Source organism: Petaurus breviceps, unplaced genomic scaffold, assembly GCF_028583685.1.
Source record: "Petaurus breviceps papuanus isolate PSGF00001 unplaced genomic scaffold, PetGlider_PUasm1.0 90919, whole genome shotgun sequence".
Classification (NCBI taxonomy): domain Eukaryota; kingdom Metazoa; phylum Chordata; class Mammalia; order Diprotodontia; family Petauridae; genus Petaurus; species Petaurus breviceps.
The window spans coordinates 21,370,009-21,387,604 of NW_027187378.1; the positions used below are offsets into that span (position 1 = coordinate 21,370,009).

General features: G+C 39.0%; 1 protein-coding gene and 1 long non-coding RNA gene across 2 annotated transcripts in view; one reads left to right on the plus strand and one right to left on the minus strand.

The window, feature by feature from the left end:
• Positions 1-17,596, minus strand: part of FBLN7 (fibulin 7) — a 77,640-nt gene that overhangs the window by 30,624 nt on the left and 29,420 nt on the right. Inside the window, exon 2 of the mRNA XM_069075556.1 lies at positions 1,762-1,921. Coding sequence (XP_068931657.1) covers positions 1,762-1,921 — 160 coding nt within the window. The remainder of the gene's footprint in view (positions 1-1,761; positions 1,922-17,596) is intronic.
• LOC138151959 (uncharacterized) lies at positions 1,023-12,686 on the plus strand. Its single transcript, XR_011165976.1, has 3 exons — positions 1,023-1,121; positions 10,053-10,161; positions 12,052-12,686. It is a non-coding gene; the product is annotated as an uncharacterized lncRNA (long non-coding RNA).

Genomic DNA, 17,596 nt, shown 5'->3' on the forward strand with positions numbered 1-17,596 from the left:
CTGTCTATGGAATGGGATCTGTGAAGACAGAAACAGGACACTTCCATATGCCAGAGTTTTTCCTTTCCTATTTCCTACTTCTTATTCACTTGTATTTGCTATATCAGTGTAGTGGCAACCACACTGGCAAACCCTGGATCTTAGATCTGCTTTACTAGGAAAAATAGCTGTTTAGGGGGTCAACGGTCTTTTTAAAAATTACATTCACTAGTTCAGGGGAAAAGTCAGCACCCTGAACTTCAGAGAAAGTACCAGCAGAAAAATAAAGACCAATAGACAGGGCTTTGATTGCCTGAATCAACTAAACATTTTCCATACACCCCTGGATTGAGAGAGAAGTCGGGGAGCTCTGAGCACAGCCACTCGGAATCTCCACCAGGATATCACAAGATCCTTCTCATAAGTGAGGCCCCAAAGTAAAATAGCAACTCAGAGTATATATACAGTTCTCAGAACCAGAAGGCATCCCAGCCCTCTTGACTTTGCCTAATTAGAAATTATCAGGGCAGCCAGGTAGCACAGTGAGTAAGAGCACCAGCCCCAGAGTCGACATAACCTGGGATCGAATCTGGGCTCAGATACTTAGAACCACACCCAGAAATAACTGGCTGTGTAACCTTGTTACTTAACCCCAATTGCTTAAATAAATAAATAAGAAAAGAAATTAGCAAAAGGTGTGAAAGCCTTCCTACAAGCAAGCCTCCCCTAAGCACTTCCCTTAATGGGTTTCATGTGAGGCCTATTAATGGGCCCGATGATCTTAAATCCCATTAACAATACAATCAGTCAAACTTCCAGATCTGGAGTTGGTAAACTCAAGGGGACAAATCTGTCCTGCTACCACTTTTTGTATAGTGTATGATCTAGTCTTTACCTTTTAAAATAAAGTTTTATTGTAATTATTGTGTCATATTTTGTTCTGTTGGTTTTTATTGTTTTAAATAAAGTTTTATTGTATTTTATGTTATTATATAGTATTTTGTTGTATTTATTATATAGTTTCCCAACTTCTGATCTTTCTAGATAATGACATGTATCTGTTGCTGAGGGAGACAATGGCCGTGTTTACTTCCACAATGGGAGCTGTTTGGATCCATTGGGAAGAAGACACCAGAGAACTGGTATGCTAAAATCTAATACCTTTCCATGAAGACAAGAGGTCATGCATTAGAGCTTTAAAGAATCTTAGGGCTCATAGAACTGCCCCATTTTACATATGAGAAAACTAAGGTCAACAGAGATTAAGTGACATGCTAGAAGGAACACAAGTAGTAAGGGAGCCAAAATTTAAAGCCAAGTACTCTCTTCATTATACCATTTCTTCTTAAAGAGTTAAAGGCCTATGAAAATATAATAACAACAATAATCATCATAACATATTGGCATAGCGGTTTAAGGTTTACAAAGCACTTTTCCTTGCAACATACATGCAAAACAAGCAATATGGATCTTATATTGTGCCTTTTTATAGCTTGGGAAACTGAGGCACGGTTTTTTTTGTTTTTTTTTTCTTTCAACAAATATAGCTAGAAAAGAGTAAAGCTAGGATTTGAACTGGTCTTCCTATCTTAAGATTCATTGATCTTTCTATTGCACCAGAGCTATTTGACAACATCTTCAAAATTGTGTCAGTGTAATCAAGGACCACATAGGCTGCCTTGGGAGAGAAAAACAAATTTAAAGTCATCCCAGCTCTTGGAAAAAGCCACAGATCCTAGCTTCGCTGCTTTGCAGCAGCTGGTTGCTGGTTTGCCATCTTACCTGCTGGGATATCTGGAGCAGCTTTGTTTACAGAATTCTGGAGCATGGTCAGCCGATTCTTCATGTTTCGAATCCCTTCTGTAAAGCGGGTCTCTTGGCCCTTTAACAACTGCTGCATTTGACGGATAGCAGATAGGAGCTGCTGTTTATTGAGACAGTTCTGCAGAAGAAAATAAACCAAGCATTTGGGTCAGTCCAATAGCCATATAAGTTTCTGTTTCTGAGCATCCCCTCAGCAATCTGGCCCTATTTGTAACCAGTATAGGCCCACACTACAATGTCTACAATTCCTGGAGGTTTGATGTTATTTACATGCACCTGTCTTCCTTTCACACTGCTCCTGCTGGTCCCAGTGTCTGTTAGAACAGGAAACCAAACCATCATACTTCCTGTAAATGCCTTACCTCCAATTAATCTTTCCAAGAAAAAAAATTACCAAGCTTGGGAAAAGAAATAAACAAAGCTGGTCATACAATATTATTTGGTGATTGGAAATAATTTTGGATCAAAGATAATAAACACTTTCATATATCAATGACACTTTCCTGCAACCTACCCTAATACTCTGAAAACTGGACTTGAGATGAGCTTTTTCATACTTTCCCTTCTGGTCATTTAAAATGGTAGATTTTTCCCCCTAACGTTTGCCCTAGTGGGAAGCAGAGAAAGTGAGAGGCTTATGGCCAACCCAACCTGCCATGTAGCAATTTGGCATTTCTTTAAAGTACATCACCCAAAAGCAGTGGATGTACTAGCAAATATTTGGCAATGGATTCTCTGGGGGGGGGGGGGAATATTCAGACACTTCCTTCAGTCTAAACAATCAGCAAAACATTAAATCAAGTCCTATACAATTTCCAAAGTGTAAATTCTCATGTTGAAAATTTAACAATCAACTCTAGGGAGCCAGAATGAGCTGGCTCCAACATATTGCTGTCACAAACTTAATATAACTGGTGACTTTCCTAAAGCCAAAGTCCCAGCATCAGGACAGTCTCCTAGACTATAAACTCCATGGCCCCATTCCATATAAATCTTGATCTCCCGAAGAGCTAAGGTCAATGCTATACACACAATAGTTGTTTAATAAATGCTTATTGTATTTACCTTGTTTTTTATATTGTGTTATATTGGTAGGCTCATTAGACCATGAGCTCACTTTGATCCTTATCTTAAAATAGTCCTGATATTGAGCATAATTTTTAGACCATTCTCAATCATTTTTTTTTTTTACAAATTTGTATTCTAAGTGAGCATTGTCCTTGACTGCCATATTTCTCCACTGGGCAAATAGAATAAGTGCTTCCTTAACCAGCACTTAGCACAGTGCCTGGTATATAGTAGGTGCTTAATAAATGTTTCTTGGTAAAATATTTCTTGACTAAAATGATTTCTTACATCTTCCTCATGGTGATGATTACTTATGCTACTTTGTAGAAAAAACAGGCTAAAGTAAACATCTTTATATTTGTGGATTTTCCTTTTATTTAATATTAATAGCTCATTTGAAGTGGTCAGATTGGATTTTCTGAATTGCTGTTATTTATTATTTAGGATTATCATTTATTATCATCATCATTATTAGCCTTTTCTCTTTCCATCTTCTATTCAATGGAATAAAAATAGAAATAACCCAGGGACAAATCACTAACCTACTATTATCCTTTGTGTTCAATGTTACCTCATACAGCAGTTAAAAGCATTAGGGGTGCAGAGGATGAGCCTACCCCAAAGTTAACATGAGACTCAGTTAAACCATTTCAAACCAATTTGAAAAACTTTAAGGAAATCCACAAATGGACAGATAATATAAACGATCTGTCCATGTGTTCACAGCAAACTATTCTCATCTTTAAAAATATTACTTGTACTTGAAGGGCTATAAAAGTAAGTGGAAGTAACACTTAAGAAGACAAAGTCTGCAAAAGTAGCTCAATTTTACATAGTGTTTTAAGACCTGCAAAAACTTTATATACATTATGGCATTTGATCTTCACAGCAGCCTTGGGAGGTATTATTGTTGTCCCATTTTAATGGACAAGGATTTGGAGGCTAGGTGTGGTCACATGACCTGTCTGATAGAAAAAGAGAGTGCCTGATGTGGGATTTAAATCCAGGTCCTTCTGACTTTAAAGAGCATACTATCCTATATACCATGATGCTTTTCTGATGAATAATAACTAGATCAGAACACAGAAGAAATCTGTGTTAGTGGTAACATAATTTTGAAATCACTAAGGGGACAAGTGTCAAAAGAAAGAGGGAGGGAGAAGGATGGTGGGGGAGAGAGGGAAGGTGGGAAGACAGAGAGAGGGTGACAGAGAGAGAGAGAGAGAGAGAGAGAGAGAGAGAGAGAGAGAGAGAGAGAGAGAGAGAGAGAGAGAGAGGGAGAGAGAGAGAGAGAGAGAGAGAGAGAGAGAGAGAGAGAGAGAGAGAGAAAGAGAGAGAGAGAGAGAGAGAGAGAGAGAGAGAGAGAGAGAGAGAGAGAGAGAGAGAGAGACAGAGAGAGAGAGAGAGAGAGAGACAGAGAGAGAGAGAGAGAGAGAGAGAGAGAGAGAGAGAGAGAGAGAGAGAGAGAGAGAGAGAGAGAGAGAAAGAGAGAGAAGGAGGGAAAGGGATAGAGAGGGAGGGAGAGAAGGAGAAAGTGAGAGAAAGAGTGAGATTTTATTTGCATCTAGTTATTTACATGTTGTCTTCTCCACTAGAAACAAACATTTATTAAGCACCTCTTATTTTCCAGGCATTATGCTAACTTCTGGGAATACAAAGAAAGGCAAAAAATAACCCCTACTCTCAAGGAGTTCATATTCTAAAGATAAAGACAATATGTAAAAAATAAGATACAGACAGATGGATGATAATATGGGAGCACAATAATGTGTAAGAAGATTGGGAAAGTAGGAAGGGGCCAGGCTACAAAGGCTTTAAATGACGTACAGAGGATTGTATACTTGATCTTTCAGGTGATAAGGAACACCTGGAGCTCATTGATTAAGGGAGTGATATAAATAGACTTATATATATATATATATATATATATATTTTTTTTTTTTTTAAAGAATTATCACTGTGGCAGGTGAGTGGAGGATAGATCGGTATGAGGAAAGATTTGAGGTCAGGAGACCAGCTAGAATGCTATTGCAATAGTATAGGCAAGAACTGGTCACGGCCTGAACTATGATGAGAGCTGTAAGAAAGATAAGAAAGGAATATAAAAGAGATTTTATTAAGGTAGAAATTTCAAGATTTGGCCATAGATTGGATATGCGGGGTGACTTCAATGTGGAATTGAGAATAATCCTGAGACTGTGAGTTGGGGTGACTTGAAGGTATTGTGGTGCCCTCAGTAGTAATAGAGAAGCTTAGAATTAGGAGTGGGTTGGGAGGGAAAGTCATCATGATCCGTTTTGGATGTCTTATGCTTAAGATGCCTATAAAACATTGATTCTAAGTGCCAAAAAGGCAGGTAGTGATGCAAAACTACAGCTCAGGAGAGAGACTAGGACTGAATTCATACATATGGTAATCATCTTCAGACAGATGATAGTTGAACCAATGGGAATTGATGAGATTACCAAGTGAGATAAAATAAAGTGAAAGTGGAAGAAAACTCAGGACCGAGCATAGGGGAATACCCATGATTAATGAGCAAAACATAGATAAGAAACCTACAAAGAAGACTGAAAGAGAACTGTCAGATAGGAGAACCAGGACAAAGTGCCACAAAAACTCTAGAGAAGAGAGAGCATCCAGGAGAAGCAAATGATCAATATTGTCAGTGGCTACAGAGAGATGAGAAGAATGAGGACTGAGAAAAAAGTCATTAGATTTGGCTATAAAGAAGTCATTGGTAACTTTGGAGAAAGCAGTTTGAGTTGAATGATGAGGTCAGAAGCCAAGTCACAGAGGGTTTAGAAGGGAGGGAGAGGAGAGCAAGAGGAAGCACCAAAAAGAGAGATACAAGACAAAGTCTTGCAGGGAGAGAAGGATCAAGTGAAGGATTTTTAAGGATGGAAGAGATATAGGCAAGCTTATAGGCAGCAAGGAATGAGCTAGTAGATGGGGAAAGATTGAAGATTAGAGAGAGTGGGGGCAATCTGTTGAAGAAGACTGGAGAAGATGGGACCAAAAGTAAATGAAAGAGGGCAGGGGTTAATTTTATCTTCTTTTTGTATCCCTAGTATTTAGCACAGTGCTAGGTATGCAGTAGGCACTTAATAAGTGGTTGTTGACTTGATTTTCTATTTATTTCTATTCAATTTCATCTTTTTAGATTTATGGGAGGCATCATGATATATTGAATCGGGTCAGAAGACCTAGATTCAAATCATAAGTCTGCCACTTCACCAGAAATTTGACCTCGGCAACTTATTTAACCTCTCTAGGCCTCAGTTACATGATCTGTGAAATAAAAGAATTGGATTAGATGGCTTCTAGTTTATGATCTATTTTTGGAGCTTGATTCTATTACCCAGTGTGTTAGTTCGCCTTCCTAGCTCAGTGTCACCTACAGATTTAATAAGGATGCGACCTAAACCCCTATCCAAATGATTGATATAAATGTTGACCAGCACCAGGCCAATAATTTCAGATCTTTGCTACTCTCCACTGCAGATCTCCTTCCAAGTTTATATTGAACCATTAATGACAAATCTTTGGATCTGACCCTTCAACATGTTTCCAAAACTATCTAACTCATGTCATCTATCCTCCATTTCTCTATCTTGTCCAAAAAGAATAGCATAACACACTTTGTTAAATGTTTTGCTAAAATCCAGGTAAATCACATTTGTAAGCATTGCCCTGACCTAATAATTCTGTCAAAAAAGAAGTGAATCGAGTCTGGAGCGACCAACTTTTGATGAAGCCAGGCTGCCTCTTTGTGATCTCACCATTTCCTCTTCTAGATGTTTACTAACTATCCATTCAACAATTCTAGAATTTTGCCAGATATTGACAAGCTTACTGGCTTATAGAGCGTCGACTCTTTTTTTTGTGAAAATCAGGACATTTGCCTTCCTCCACTCCTGTAGCATCTCTCTTATTCTCCATGGTCTTTCAATGATCAGAATCTGGTCATTGATTTAGTTGGAAGGGACTTTAGAGACTATCAAGCGCATTTCTTCTCATTTTACAGATGAGGAAACTGAGGCACAGATGAATTAAGTGACTTTCCCAGAGTCATACAGCTGAGGTGGAATTAGAACCCAGGCCCCACTGATTTCAGTGCCCTTTCACCTATACTATGCTGCCTTGCTAACTGTAAACAGCTCAGCTATCACAACTGCTAATTCTTTTAGTGTCCTGGGACAAAGCTTATTTGGTCCTGGTGACTTGAATTCTTCAAGGATAGATAAAAAGGATGAATAATACAAAAGCTTAAGAGAAGCGATTATAGACAAGCGGGAGAGCTTTGAAAATCTACATGTTGAATTTATCACGCTTAAAAAGAAAAGTAAGCTCTCCATAAGAAATCCACTTTCATATACAATCCTATCTTTCTGTTCTACACTATATAGAGAAATGCTCATCTTATTCTATTTGGCAAATTCAGAATAAAAGTAAAAGGAAACTACGTATATGTGTGTGTATACACATATGGAATGTTTAAAATGGGGAATGAGGAGTTTATGGTGATTATTAAGGAGATAATATTAGATGCCCTTGATGAATTCAAGCTAATCCCATTTTTAAAAATAAAAAGTTGGCTGATGCATTCTCCCTATATCTACACGTCTCTTTAGATATCTTCATTTTTTCCTACATCATGCATGAAAACTGTTTCCTTTGTATTTCCATAAAGTTATTCTTGAAAACTTCCCATTCCTTTTGAGTTGTCTTCCCCAAGCTCTTTAATTCTGCTCTCCCCAAATCTATGATGCATGTCATACCATGCCCAATTTTCCTCTCCTTTGTTATCAAAAACTCTTAAGAGATAATGGTCCCTTCCTCAGAAGGTTCCCATCATTTCTATCATAGTAAACAGTTTTTCCTGGTTTAGATTAATGATTGGTTTAGAGATGAAAGGCATCTTGGTCACAAAGTTTGGAAACCAGGGCAGAAAAAACTCAAGTGACTTCCCAAGGGTCACAAAGCTATTAAGTATCTACAGTAGAATCTGAACACAGATCTTCCTGAATTCAAGGCCAATATCCTATCCACTAAGCCATGCTGCCTCTGGAGAAACTGATCCAAAATAGAAGTTATCCTTGCTGGTTCCTTTACCAATGAAGGATGAAATTATCACTAAGACAAGTCAAGAAATGATTAGCTTCTATTTTCAAAGCTAGAGAATGTTTCTTTACATAGTTTCTTGGTTTATATATTATATCTGAGATGCCATGGTCCTGAGGGTATTCACCAGACAGTTGATGAAAGAATTTTTAATTCAAGTCAAATCCTATGATTCCCACTGGGAAAGAGCAAAATACATTGCTAACAAGGTCAGGGGGTGCAAGAGTTCTGTTCTCATCTCCCTGGACATGGGTTGCTCTGGTTCCACAAGCAAACCATGCAGATTGGTTGTTTACAGAAGGAACCAAAGGTGTAAGTCAGCTCTGCAGAGACCTGAGCAGGGAGGGTGCCAGTTGTCAGGGTGAGGCTGCCAAGGAAATGAAAAGGATGTGGGGGTTTCCAATGAGAAATTTCCAACTCTCTTGTGGGATGATTATTGGCAGCAGCTGCTATGAGGCTTGTTATTCCCTGAGCCCAGAAAGCTTAGTGAGAATTGAAAAGGCTTGGGCAAGTTGCCACATAACCTGAAAGAACAAAATTTGATGGGCATTAACCTCTAACCAATGTATCTGGAAGCTAGAGTCTTTTGAAAAAAAAAAAAACTAAAAAAGTCAAGCCGATATTGCCACAACTTGATTTTATTATCAAGAACTAGGTGGTGAGGTTTGGGTACCAACATGTTTTCTGAGATGTGGGGCCTCATACCATAGTGGTACAATGGAAAGAGCTTGGGAATTGGCTTCTGAAGACCTGAGTGCAAAGGCCAGTTTTTCCACTGACTCCCTGTGTCATCCTGAGTAAGACAATTCACATCTCTGAGCCTCAATTTTCCTCATTTATAAATGATGGAATTATACTAGATTAGTTGTTCTTAAACAAGCTTTTCTCATGGCACAATAATCTTTACTGTGAAGAATCACAACCCCCTGAACAGTTAAGATGGAAACCCAACAGGAAAGTCAGGAGATTTGCACATATGGCAGCTTCTCTTCAGTAAGAAGGGCCATTTTAATTGAATTTTTCACCAATTCACCGTCTGACGTGCTTTGAGTTTAGTGTATACGTGTAATGGGCAAGTTTGGTACATTTTGCAAATGCTTTAACAGGTCATATCAATGGGACAAGGCTAAGAAGAAGACATTTAATAGGGATAAATATAAAATCCTACACCTGGGTTCAAAAAACCAATTGTTCCAGTATAGTATAATGAAGATGGGACTAGATAACAGTTCATCTGAAAAAGATCTGGGAAAAGGGCGTTATACCTATCTTTCATTATTTAGAGAGCTGTAATGTGGATGAGGGGTTGGGTTTGTCTTCGCTTAACTCCCTAGAGGTTAACTGGGAGCAAATCGGGGAATTTGAACAAAGGCTGATTTAGAATCGATATGGGGTAAAGCTCCCCAGCTGTTTAGATCTGCACAAAAGTATAATGGGAAGTCTCCAGAGAGCATAATGACTTGTAAATAATCAGGATAGCCACTTTAAGGTTTGCAAAGTGCTTTATAATATTATCTCATTTTATTCCCACAACAACCCTGAGAAGTAGGTGTCGTTATTATTTCCATTTTATAAATGAGGAAACAGAGTTAGGGCCACACAGCTAGAAGTGTCTGAGGCTGGGTTTGAATTCATATTTTCCTGACTCCAAGTCCAGTGTTCTAACCATTGTACTACTCAGCTACCAGACTGTGGCACAAAGTGGTAAAAAAGCATGGTCAGGGCATGTATTATCAGGAAAAGTAGAAGAGGGCTGTGGAGTTGGTAATCTAATTATGTAGGAAGAATGAAATATAACAGGTGAGTAGCATGTAGCATGAAGACTGCATTGGTATACACAAATTATTATGACCAGAGGTAGATATTCAGTGCATTGGATGAATCCTCTGTGGAGAATGTATGGAAAGCCATGGACTCCTATTTGGTTCAGTTCTTGGATAGTTGGTGTTTCCATCGGTGACCACTGGGACCCAGGGACAGCTTTTCTTTCCTTCTTTCTAGCCTAGTTGCTGTCTTTTATGCTAACTCCAGATTACTTTTACTGTTTAAATCTTCAGGTGTCTTATGGGTTACACAGGTGGAGGGAGAACCCAAATCAAGAGGCCAGAGAACTTCTCCTTACCATACATCAGCATAGTTGGAAAGTCAGACTTCATCCTTTTTAAGGTATCTGATTTAGAAATATGATCTCTTCCTAAACTAACCTCTTGAAGGTGTTTCTGTACCTTCTGTCTCTAAATCAGAGTCTGGATAGTGAGTTCCCAAGGCATGAGCATTCTCTCGACAAGCAAACATTAATTTGAGGTTGGTCAACCACCATAGAAAATGGCTTCTGCTGGCCCCCTCATATTTTTCTCTGCTCCTTGATCCAGGAGTGGAAGATTGGGCATGATCATTATCAAGGCCTCGAGCCTCCATTCATATAAATTTAAGAATGCTGGGTAATACTGGTGTGTGGGAATGTTAGAGTCACACACACACACACACACACACACACACACACCCCTTTCAGAGAAAAAGAAGTAATATTGCAGTGACTACTGGGACGAAGGAACAGCTTTTCTTTCCTTCCCAGATTACCTTTGCTATTTAACATCCCATGCCCATCCTTTACTGTTTATATACTCTTCCTGTTGCAGCAGAAATAGAGAAATATGGCTTAAGAAAGGAAGTTTGCACCATGGTAGCCCCCACCTATAATCTCTGCTACAGGGATGCTGGGGCTGGATTGATTGACTTCAGTCATTTTAAGCTGCAGTCTAGCTAATGCTGAACGGGTGTCTGCACGAAGTATATGATCCCGTAGGGGAGGGAGGAAGAGAGGGAGGGGGCCACCAGGCTAATATTTAGGGAAAATCTTCCCAGCTTATCAGTATTGGGATCACGTCCATGAGTGGCAGCTAAACTTCCAGCCAGGGGAGAGTTAGGGAGACCTAGTCTCAAAAAAAAAAAAAAAAAAAAAAGGAGGGGAAGCTCATTTTGTTGAAGTCACAGGACTCAAATTTACTGTATGGAATGTGAACTCTGAGACGATCATCTAACAGTACAAAGCTTTTATAAAGTCACCGAGGGACTAATTCACCAGGCTTCTGAAGCTTCTCAAGATTTTAGTATATATTGGGTTTTTCACATGACCTAGCTGAGAGGTCCAAAATAATGAACCGCCTCATGCAGGAGTGATTGCCCATAGATTTCTTTCATTTCTTTGTGAAAGAGTAATCCTACCTCTGAGACTATAAGTAGGAGACTTTGCAAGTCCTTTGTAGCATGAGCTTGTGAATCAGAGCCCACAACTCATGCTAGCCTTTTTCCTAGTCGAAACTATATTTCATTTCAGCATTTTTTTGAAAAATAGGAAAACAGATGTTTCGATGCCTTAGGTATTCTTTTAAAGTGCCAAACACACTTACAAAATGTCTACCTTGAAGCCAAGGGTTTAAAGACTTTGGAGTCTGAGTCATGTAGGAATTGTACATCTTTTCCCTAGCAGAAGTCTTTCTTTCTTCCTTCCTTCTTTTCTTTCTTCTTTCCTCTCTTCCTCCCTCCCTCCCTTCCTTATATCCTTCCTTCCCTCCCTTCTATCTCTCTCTCTCTTTCTTTCTCTCTTTCTTTCTTTCTGTCTTCCTCCTTCCCTTCTTTCCTTCCTCTCTCTCTCTCTCTCTCTCTCTCTCTCTCTCTCTCTCTCTCTCTCTGTCTCTCTCTCTGTCTCTGTCTCTCTCTGTCTCTGTCTCTCTCTGTCTCTGTCTCTCTGTCTCTGTCTCTGTCTCTCTGTCTCTCTCTCTTCCTCACTGCTAAACCATAAGAATGATCCACAGAACTCCTCCCCAACCCCCCACCCAAAAGAAACATAAAAACAGACTCCTCTCTAAAAAGAAAGAGATTGACTTGATTTCAATGGGCTGGCTGAAATGTTCACTCTTTGCCTGGGGGTCCGGATACCACTGGTCCTAGATAGCAGACTGTTGCCTGGGTCACACTATTTCCTGTTTTAATCTTGGTGAAAAGCACTCAACTGACATGTTGCCTGACAATAAAACTTGTGTGCTTATTCCACAGATTTCTCTTCATTTATATTATCTCTTTCTCACAATTTTTTCACAAGGATGATTTCCATCACCACCACCCCTTTTTTTCTGTCCATGAAGATTCTGAAGTCCAGAAATGGAGAGGAAAAGAGGTAAAGTGGAAAGGGTACAAGATTTGAAATCAGAAAACAACAGTTCACATCTTGTTTCCTCACCTATGAAATGAAGAAGGTAGAAAAGAAAATCCTCAAGAATGTGTGAGAACATGATTCATATGGAAATATGCTTTGCACAATTGCACATATATAATCCATATCAAATTGTTTACCATCTCAGAGAGAGGGGAGGTGAAGAAAGGAGGGAGAAAATTTGGAACTCAAAAAAATTTTAAATGTCTTTACATGTAATTGGGAAAAAATAAAATATTTTAAAAATAATATGGTACAAAACGATGGTACAAAAATATTTCTGGATATATCAGAACTCTAGTCAATATATTGCCCATATGCAATTTCAAAGGATTGACAATGAAGTATGAAGCCTAGGTCTCAGCAGAGAGGGCAGAATACAGATGCAGAATGAGCTATCCATTTTCAGACATGGCCAATATGTTGATTTGTTTGGTTTTACTGTATTTACTTGTACAAAGGAAATTTCTGTAAGGGACTGGGGACTTGCATTGGAAGTGACTGTGAAGAAATTAAAAGCATTTTTTTTATTAAAAGAAAAAGTTTCTGGGCTATATTTCAAGCTCATCTCCAAGACAATAACAAACTGTTATAAACAAACTTCATAAATCCAATTTCACATTTCAAAGAAGAAAAATACCAGAGATTTAGAGATTGGTTACTTTAGGTATCTTACCTTAAAAAAAGAAAAATACCAAAGGTTTACAGATTGCTACACTGGGGATCTAAACTGTTGTTTTTTCTCCCACCACTAACGACCTCCCAAACCCTTATAAGGCCTCACATGTAGTTGTTTTGTTTTGTTTTTAAAATTTTATTGTGTTTTTCATTCTGGAACTGATTTCATGAGTATAGGAAAATCCTGATGAAGGAATTCCTCCCAATGTATACAGTTATTAAAGAAAGCCATATGGATTTGGGTTCAGACCTCAGCTTTGCCACTTACTACTGGTATGACCTCAGCAAGTCATATCCTTCTCTGGACCTTAATTTCCTTATCTTCAGATAAAGGGGACTGGAATAAATGACCTCTAAGTTCCCTTCCAGCTCAAAATCTATCTAAATCCTGACCTGAAATAAATACCTATGTATCCTTTACAGAAAGAATTCCCTGTTGATGAATAACAGACCATATAGACACAGTTAACTGGGCTCCCCAGCTCCATAAACCCTTTTTATCAACCAATAAAAACAATTGGGTTTCATCCTCTGAGAGTTCTAGATTTCAGAAATGGGAAAGGCATTTTTGGATAGGGTAGGTTAGGATGTTTCTATACATCATAAACTTGAAGTGGAGAACTGAGAAAATTGTTCGGCTAATTAAAGCCAATAAGGGACTTTCCCCTCACGTCTCTGGTTATCTTCAGAGTGCTGTAGGCCTGAATTCTGTGGATGACTGATTTTCTACTTAGGAGGGGAAAGTATATGCCAAGTATGGGGGAGAGAAAACATCATCATCATCATCATCATCATCATCATCATCATCATCATCATCATCACCACCACCATCATAGCTAGCATCTAAATAGCACTTTAAAGGAGGCAGCTAGGTGGGGCAATGACTAGAGCATCAGCCCTGGAGTCAGGAGGACCTCAGTTAAAATCTGGCCTCAGACACTTAACACAAAACTAGCCATGTGACTTTGGGCAAGTCACTTAACCCCAATTGCCCTACCTTCCCTTCTGCAAAAAAAAAGCAAAATAAATAAATAAAAAATAAATAGCACTTTAAGGTTTGCAAAATGCTTTACCAATAATCCTCACAATAACTCTGGGAGGATCTGTTATCCCCATTTTGCAGGTGAGAAAACTGAAGCAGACAGAGGTCAAGTGACTTGCTCATCATCACACAGCTAGGAAATGAGAGGCAGGAATTCAATTCAGGTTTTCCTGACTCCAACTCCAACACTCTATCCACTGCACTGCCTAGCTGTACAAAGTCATGGAAATGGGAGAGAGAATCTTATATTTCATTCATTGGAACATAAATTTAGAACTGGGAGGGATTGTAAAGGCCATTAATTGTACCCCCTCATCTCACAGATGAGGGAACTGAGATATAGAGAAGTTAGGTGACTTGACCAGGGTGATACAACTAGTGTCTGAGCAGTATTTGAACCCAGATCTTCCTGACTTCAAGTCCAGTGCTCAAGAAAGCTACAGTGTCCAAAATGAGGGAAATGATAGTCCCCCTGTATTCTCTCCATCATCTTGAGTAATGTGCAATCGGTTCATATTTGTTGAATGAATTAAGGAGGAAAATGTTAGCCTAGAACATCTCTTTCATCTATCTGTTCCATCAGCTTCTACTTTTCAAGTTACTATTTACTAAGTTTGTTGTTGTTGTTTTTTTCTTGTTGCTGCAAGTCTTGCGCCACCTCCTTAGGAATGCCGTTAGCAACAACATCATTATCATCAGCAGCATCTGAGTTCCTTCTAAATGAATAGCTATGTATCTGGCAGCATATATACATTGCAAACCAGCCACCTCTGCCTCTCTAACATAACTGGCCGACACATGTTCCTTCTTCCCTTCCGCTCTGCCCTCTCTGCATCTCAGGCCCTTGGAGAGCCGGGACTCCTGGGCCCCTTGTCTTTCTCCCTTCTCTGTTTGTGTGGTAGGAGCCAGAGCTAAGACTTGTGTGCAGTGCAGCAGCTGGGCTGTGGTCCTCATTGGCAGCAGGGATCCCCACATGTACATTATACAGATCCTCAAATGGAGCTGCTAATGTTAAGCTACTAATGTGCACTCAGTAATGACTAAATCATTTTAAAAATCATGCTATGATTTTTCTTTAGCCAAGAGTGACTGGAACCCTAGGACAGCAAGGACAAGGCAATGAGTTATTTTTGTTTTTGTTGGTTAGTGTCACTGGAAGGGTTAAATTCAAGAATATTTAGTATCAGGGAAGCTAGGTGGCACAGTGAATAGAGCACCAACCCTGGAGTCAGGAGGACCTGAGTTCAAATCCAGCCTCAGACACTTGACACGTACTAGCTGTGTGACCTTGGGCAAGTCACTTAACCCCGATTGCCCTGCTTTCCCCCCTCAAAAGAAAATTTAGGATTACAGGTTTAAAGTTGTAAAGTTAGTCAATCAGTTAACAAGCATTAATTAATCACTTGCTATATGCTTGGCACTGTGCTAGGCACTGGGAAACACTAAAAAAGGAAAAACAGTCTCTGCTCTCAAGAATCTCCCTTTCTAATGGGAGAGTTAGCAAGCAAGTGACCACACACATACAATATTTGGATAGAGAGATAATTAGATAGATTGTATCCCATTTATACTCTAGACAGACAGATCACCTCCCATTTATACTGTATATATAAAGTATTATAAAATGTGTATGTATATATAGTACATACATATCTGTAGTATGTGTGTATGGGTGGATGTATATAGTATATACATAGTTGCTTGCATACTATCTCCCCATTAGAAAGGGAAGGCACACACCCATATACACACATATGGTGTGTGTATGTATATGCACACATCTCTACATACATACACACATCTCTATCTACATATATGCATACATATAGATAGATATATACATATAAAGAGAGAGATGGAGAGAGAGACAGAGACAGACAGAGACAGAGAGAAGAGAGACAGAGAGACGGAGAGAGACAGAGAGAGAGAGAGAATGGGAGGTGATGGGCACTGAATGGGAGGGAATGGAGTGTTCGAACCAGAAAAGGCTTGTTACAGAACATAAGATTTGAGCTGAATAATGAAGGAAGCCAGGGAAGCCAAGAGGCAGAAAGGGAAGTGAGAAGGAAGAGGATTCCAGACCTGGGGGACAGTCAGTGAAAAGTGGGAGGCAGAATGTCATGTACAAGGAACACACGATGGCCGGCATTACTGGATCATAGAATATGTGGAGGGGAGTAAAGTATAAGGAGTTTAGAAAATTAAAAAAAAAGGGCCAGTTTGTGAAAGACGTTAAAGCCATACAAAGGATTTTATATTTGATCCTGGGGTGACAGGGAGTCACTGGAGCTTATTGAGTAGGGGAGTGATATAGTCAGATCTCTATTTTAGGAAGATCACTTTGGCAGCTGATCAGAAGACAGACTGAAGGCAGGAGGAACTTAAATCAGAGAGACCAACCAGAAGACTACAAGTCACATAATTCAACTCCCTTATTTTACAGAAAAAGAGGAGACAGACCCAGAGTGTATAGTGACTTGACTGAGGTGATACAGGTAGTAAATAGTAGAAGTATGGCAACTGGACCAGTGATTTCATGAGTATACAGAATTCCATGATGAGGAAACTCCTTCCACAAATGCAGAATGACACTTTCTGAAACTTAAGAGAATGAAAGAGTTGCCAAGAATAGGGAGTGGTTAAGTGATTTGCCAAGGGTCAGGTAGCCAATATGTCTGCTATCACCCTAGTAAGTAGAAGAGCTGGAATTCAGACCCAAAATGCTTGTACTCAAAATTTAGGGCCCTTTATATTACATGACTCTGTTTTCATTACTATAAAATCCAGTTTGACTGGAATGGAGATCATGTGGAGGAGGATGGAGTGAAATAAGGTTGGAAAAATTGGTAAGACCCATATTGTAGAGAGCCTTAAGTACTAGGTTAGGGAATTTCTATTTGATTCTATGGTTGATAGGATATTGAAGGATGGGAGTGGGAATGGGGAGGGAAGGAGAGATATAAGATAAGACCTTTTTATTAATAAGATTAATCTGATAGTTTTGTGATGTTAGATTTGAAAGGGAAAGAAATTGGAGGTTGAGAATAGAGTGCTGAGAGCCTGAATTACATATAGTGTGAATGGAGAGAAGATGAAGAGGAGGGAAACTGTGGAGGGAGAACAGAATGTGCTTGCTGACTGATAGATACAGAGGAGGAGAACAGTCAGATATGGTGGAGGTTCTGAACCCAAATGACTAGAAGAATGATAGTGGTATTACCAGAAATAGCAAGTTCAAGAGGAATGCCAGGTTTTATGGTGAGAATAAGTCCTACTCTGGATATGTTGATCTTGAAGAGTCAGAGTAACACCCAAATGGGAGTGAACAGATGGAAACTCAGTGTAGTAGATAGGAAGTCAGGAGAGACATTCTTTGTTTTTTAATTTTATTTCTTTTATTCTGAACTTGAAAAATAAAAGAAGTCTTTCTATAACATATTAGAATAGAAAAAAGTCAACTGTACATGAAACTGCAAATCTATTATGTACAACTTGCTATTACTTTTAAATATATAATAAAGTTATCATGTAATTGTTTTTTCCTTTTCTCCCCCACCCTAGAGATGGCTATCATTAGGAAAAAAAAAATATGTGTATACACATACACACATATGTAAAGCCATAGTTTGAATCCTTTCTTTGACACTAGTTCCATAACTATAGACAAG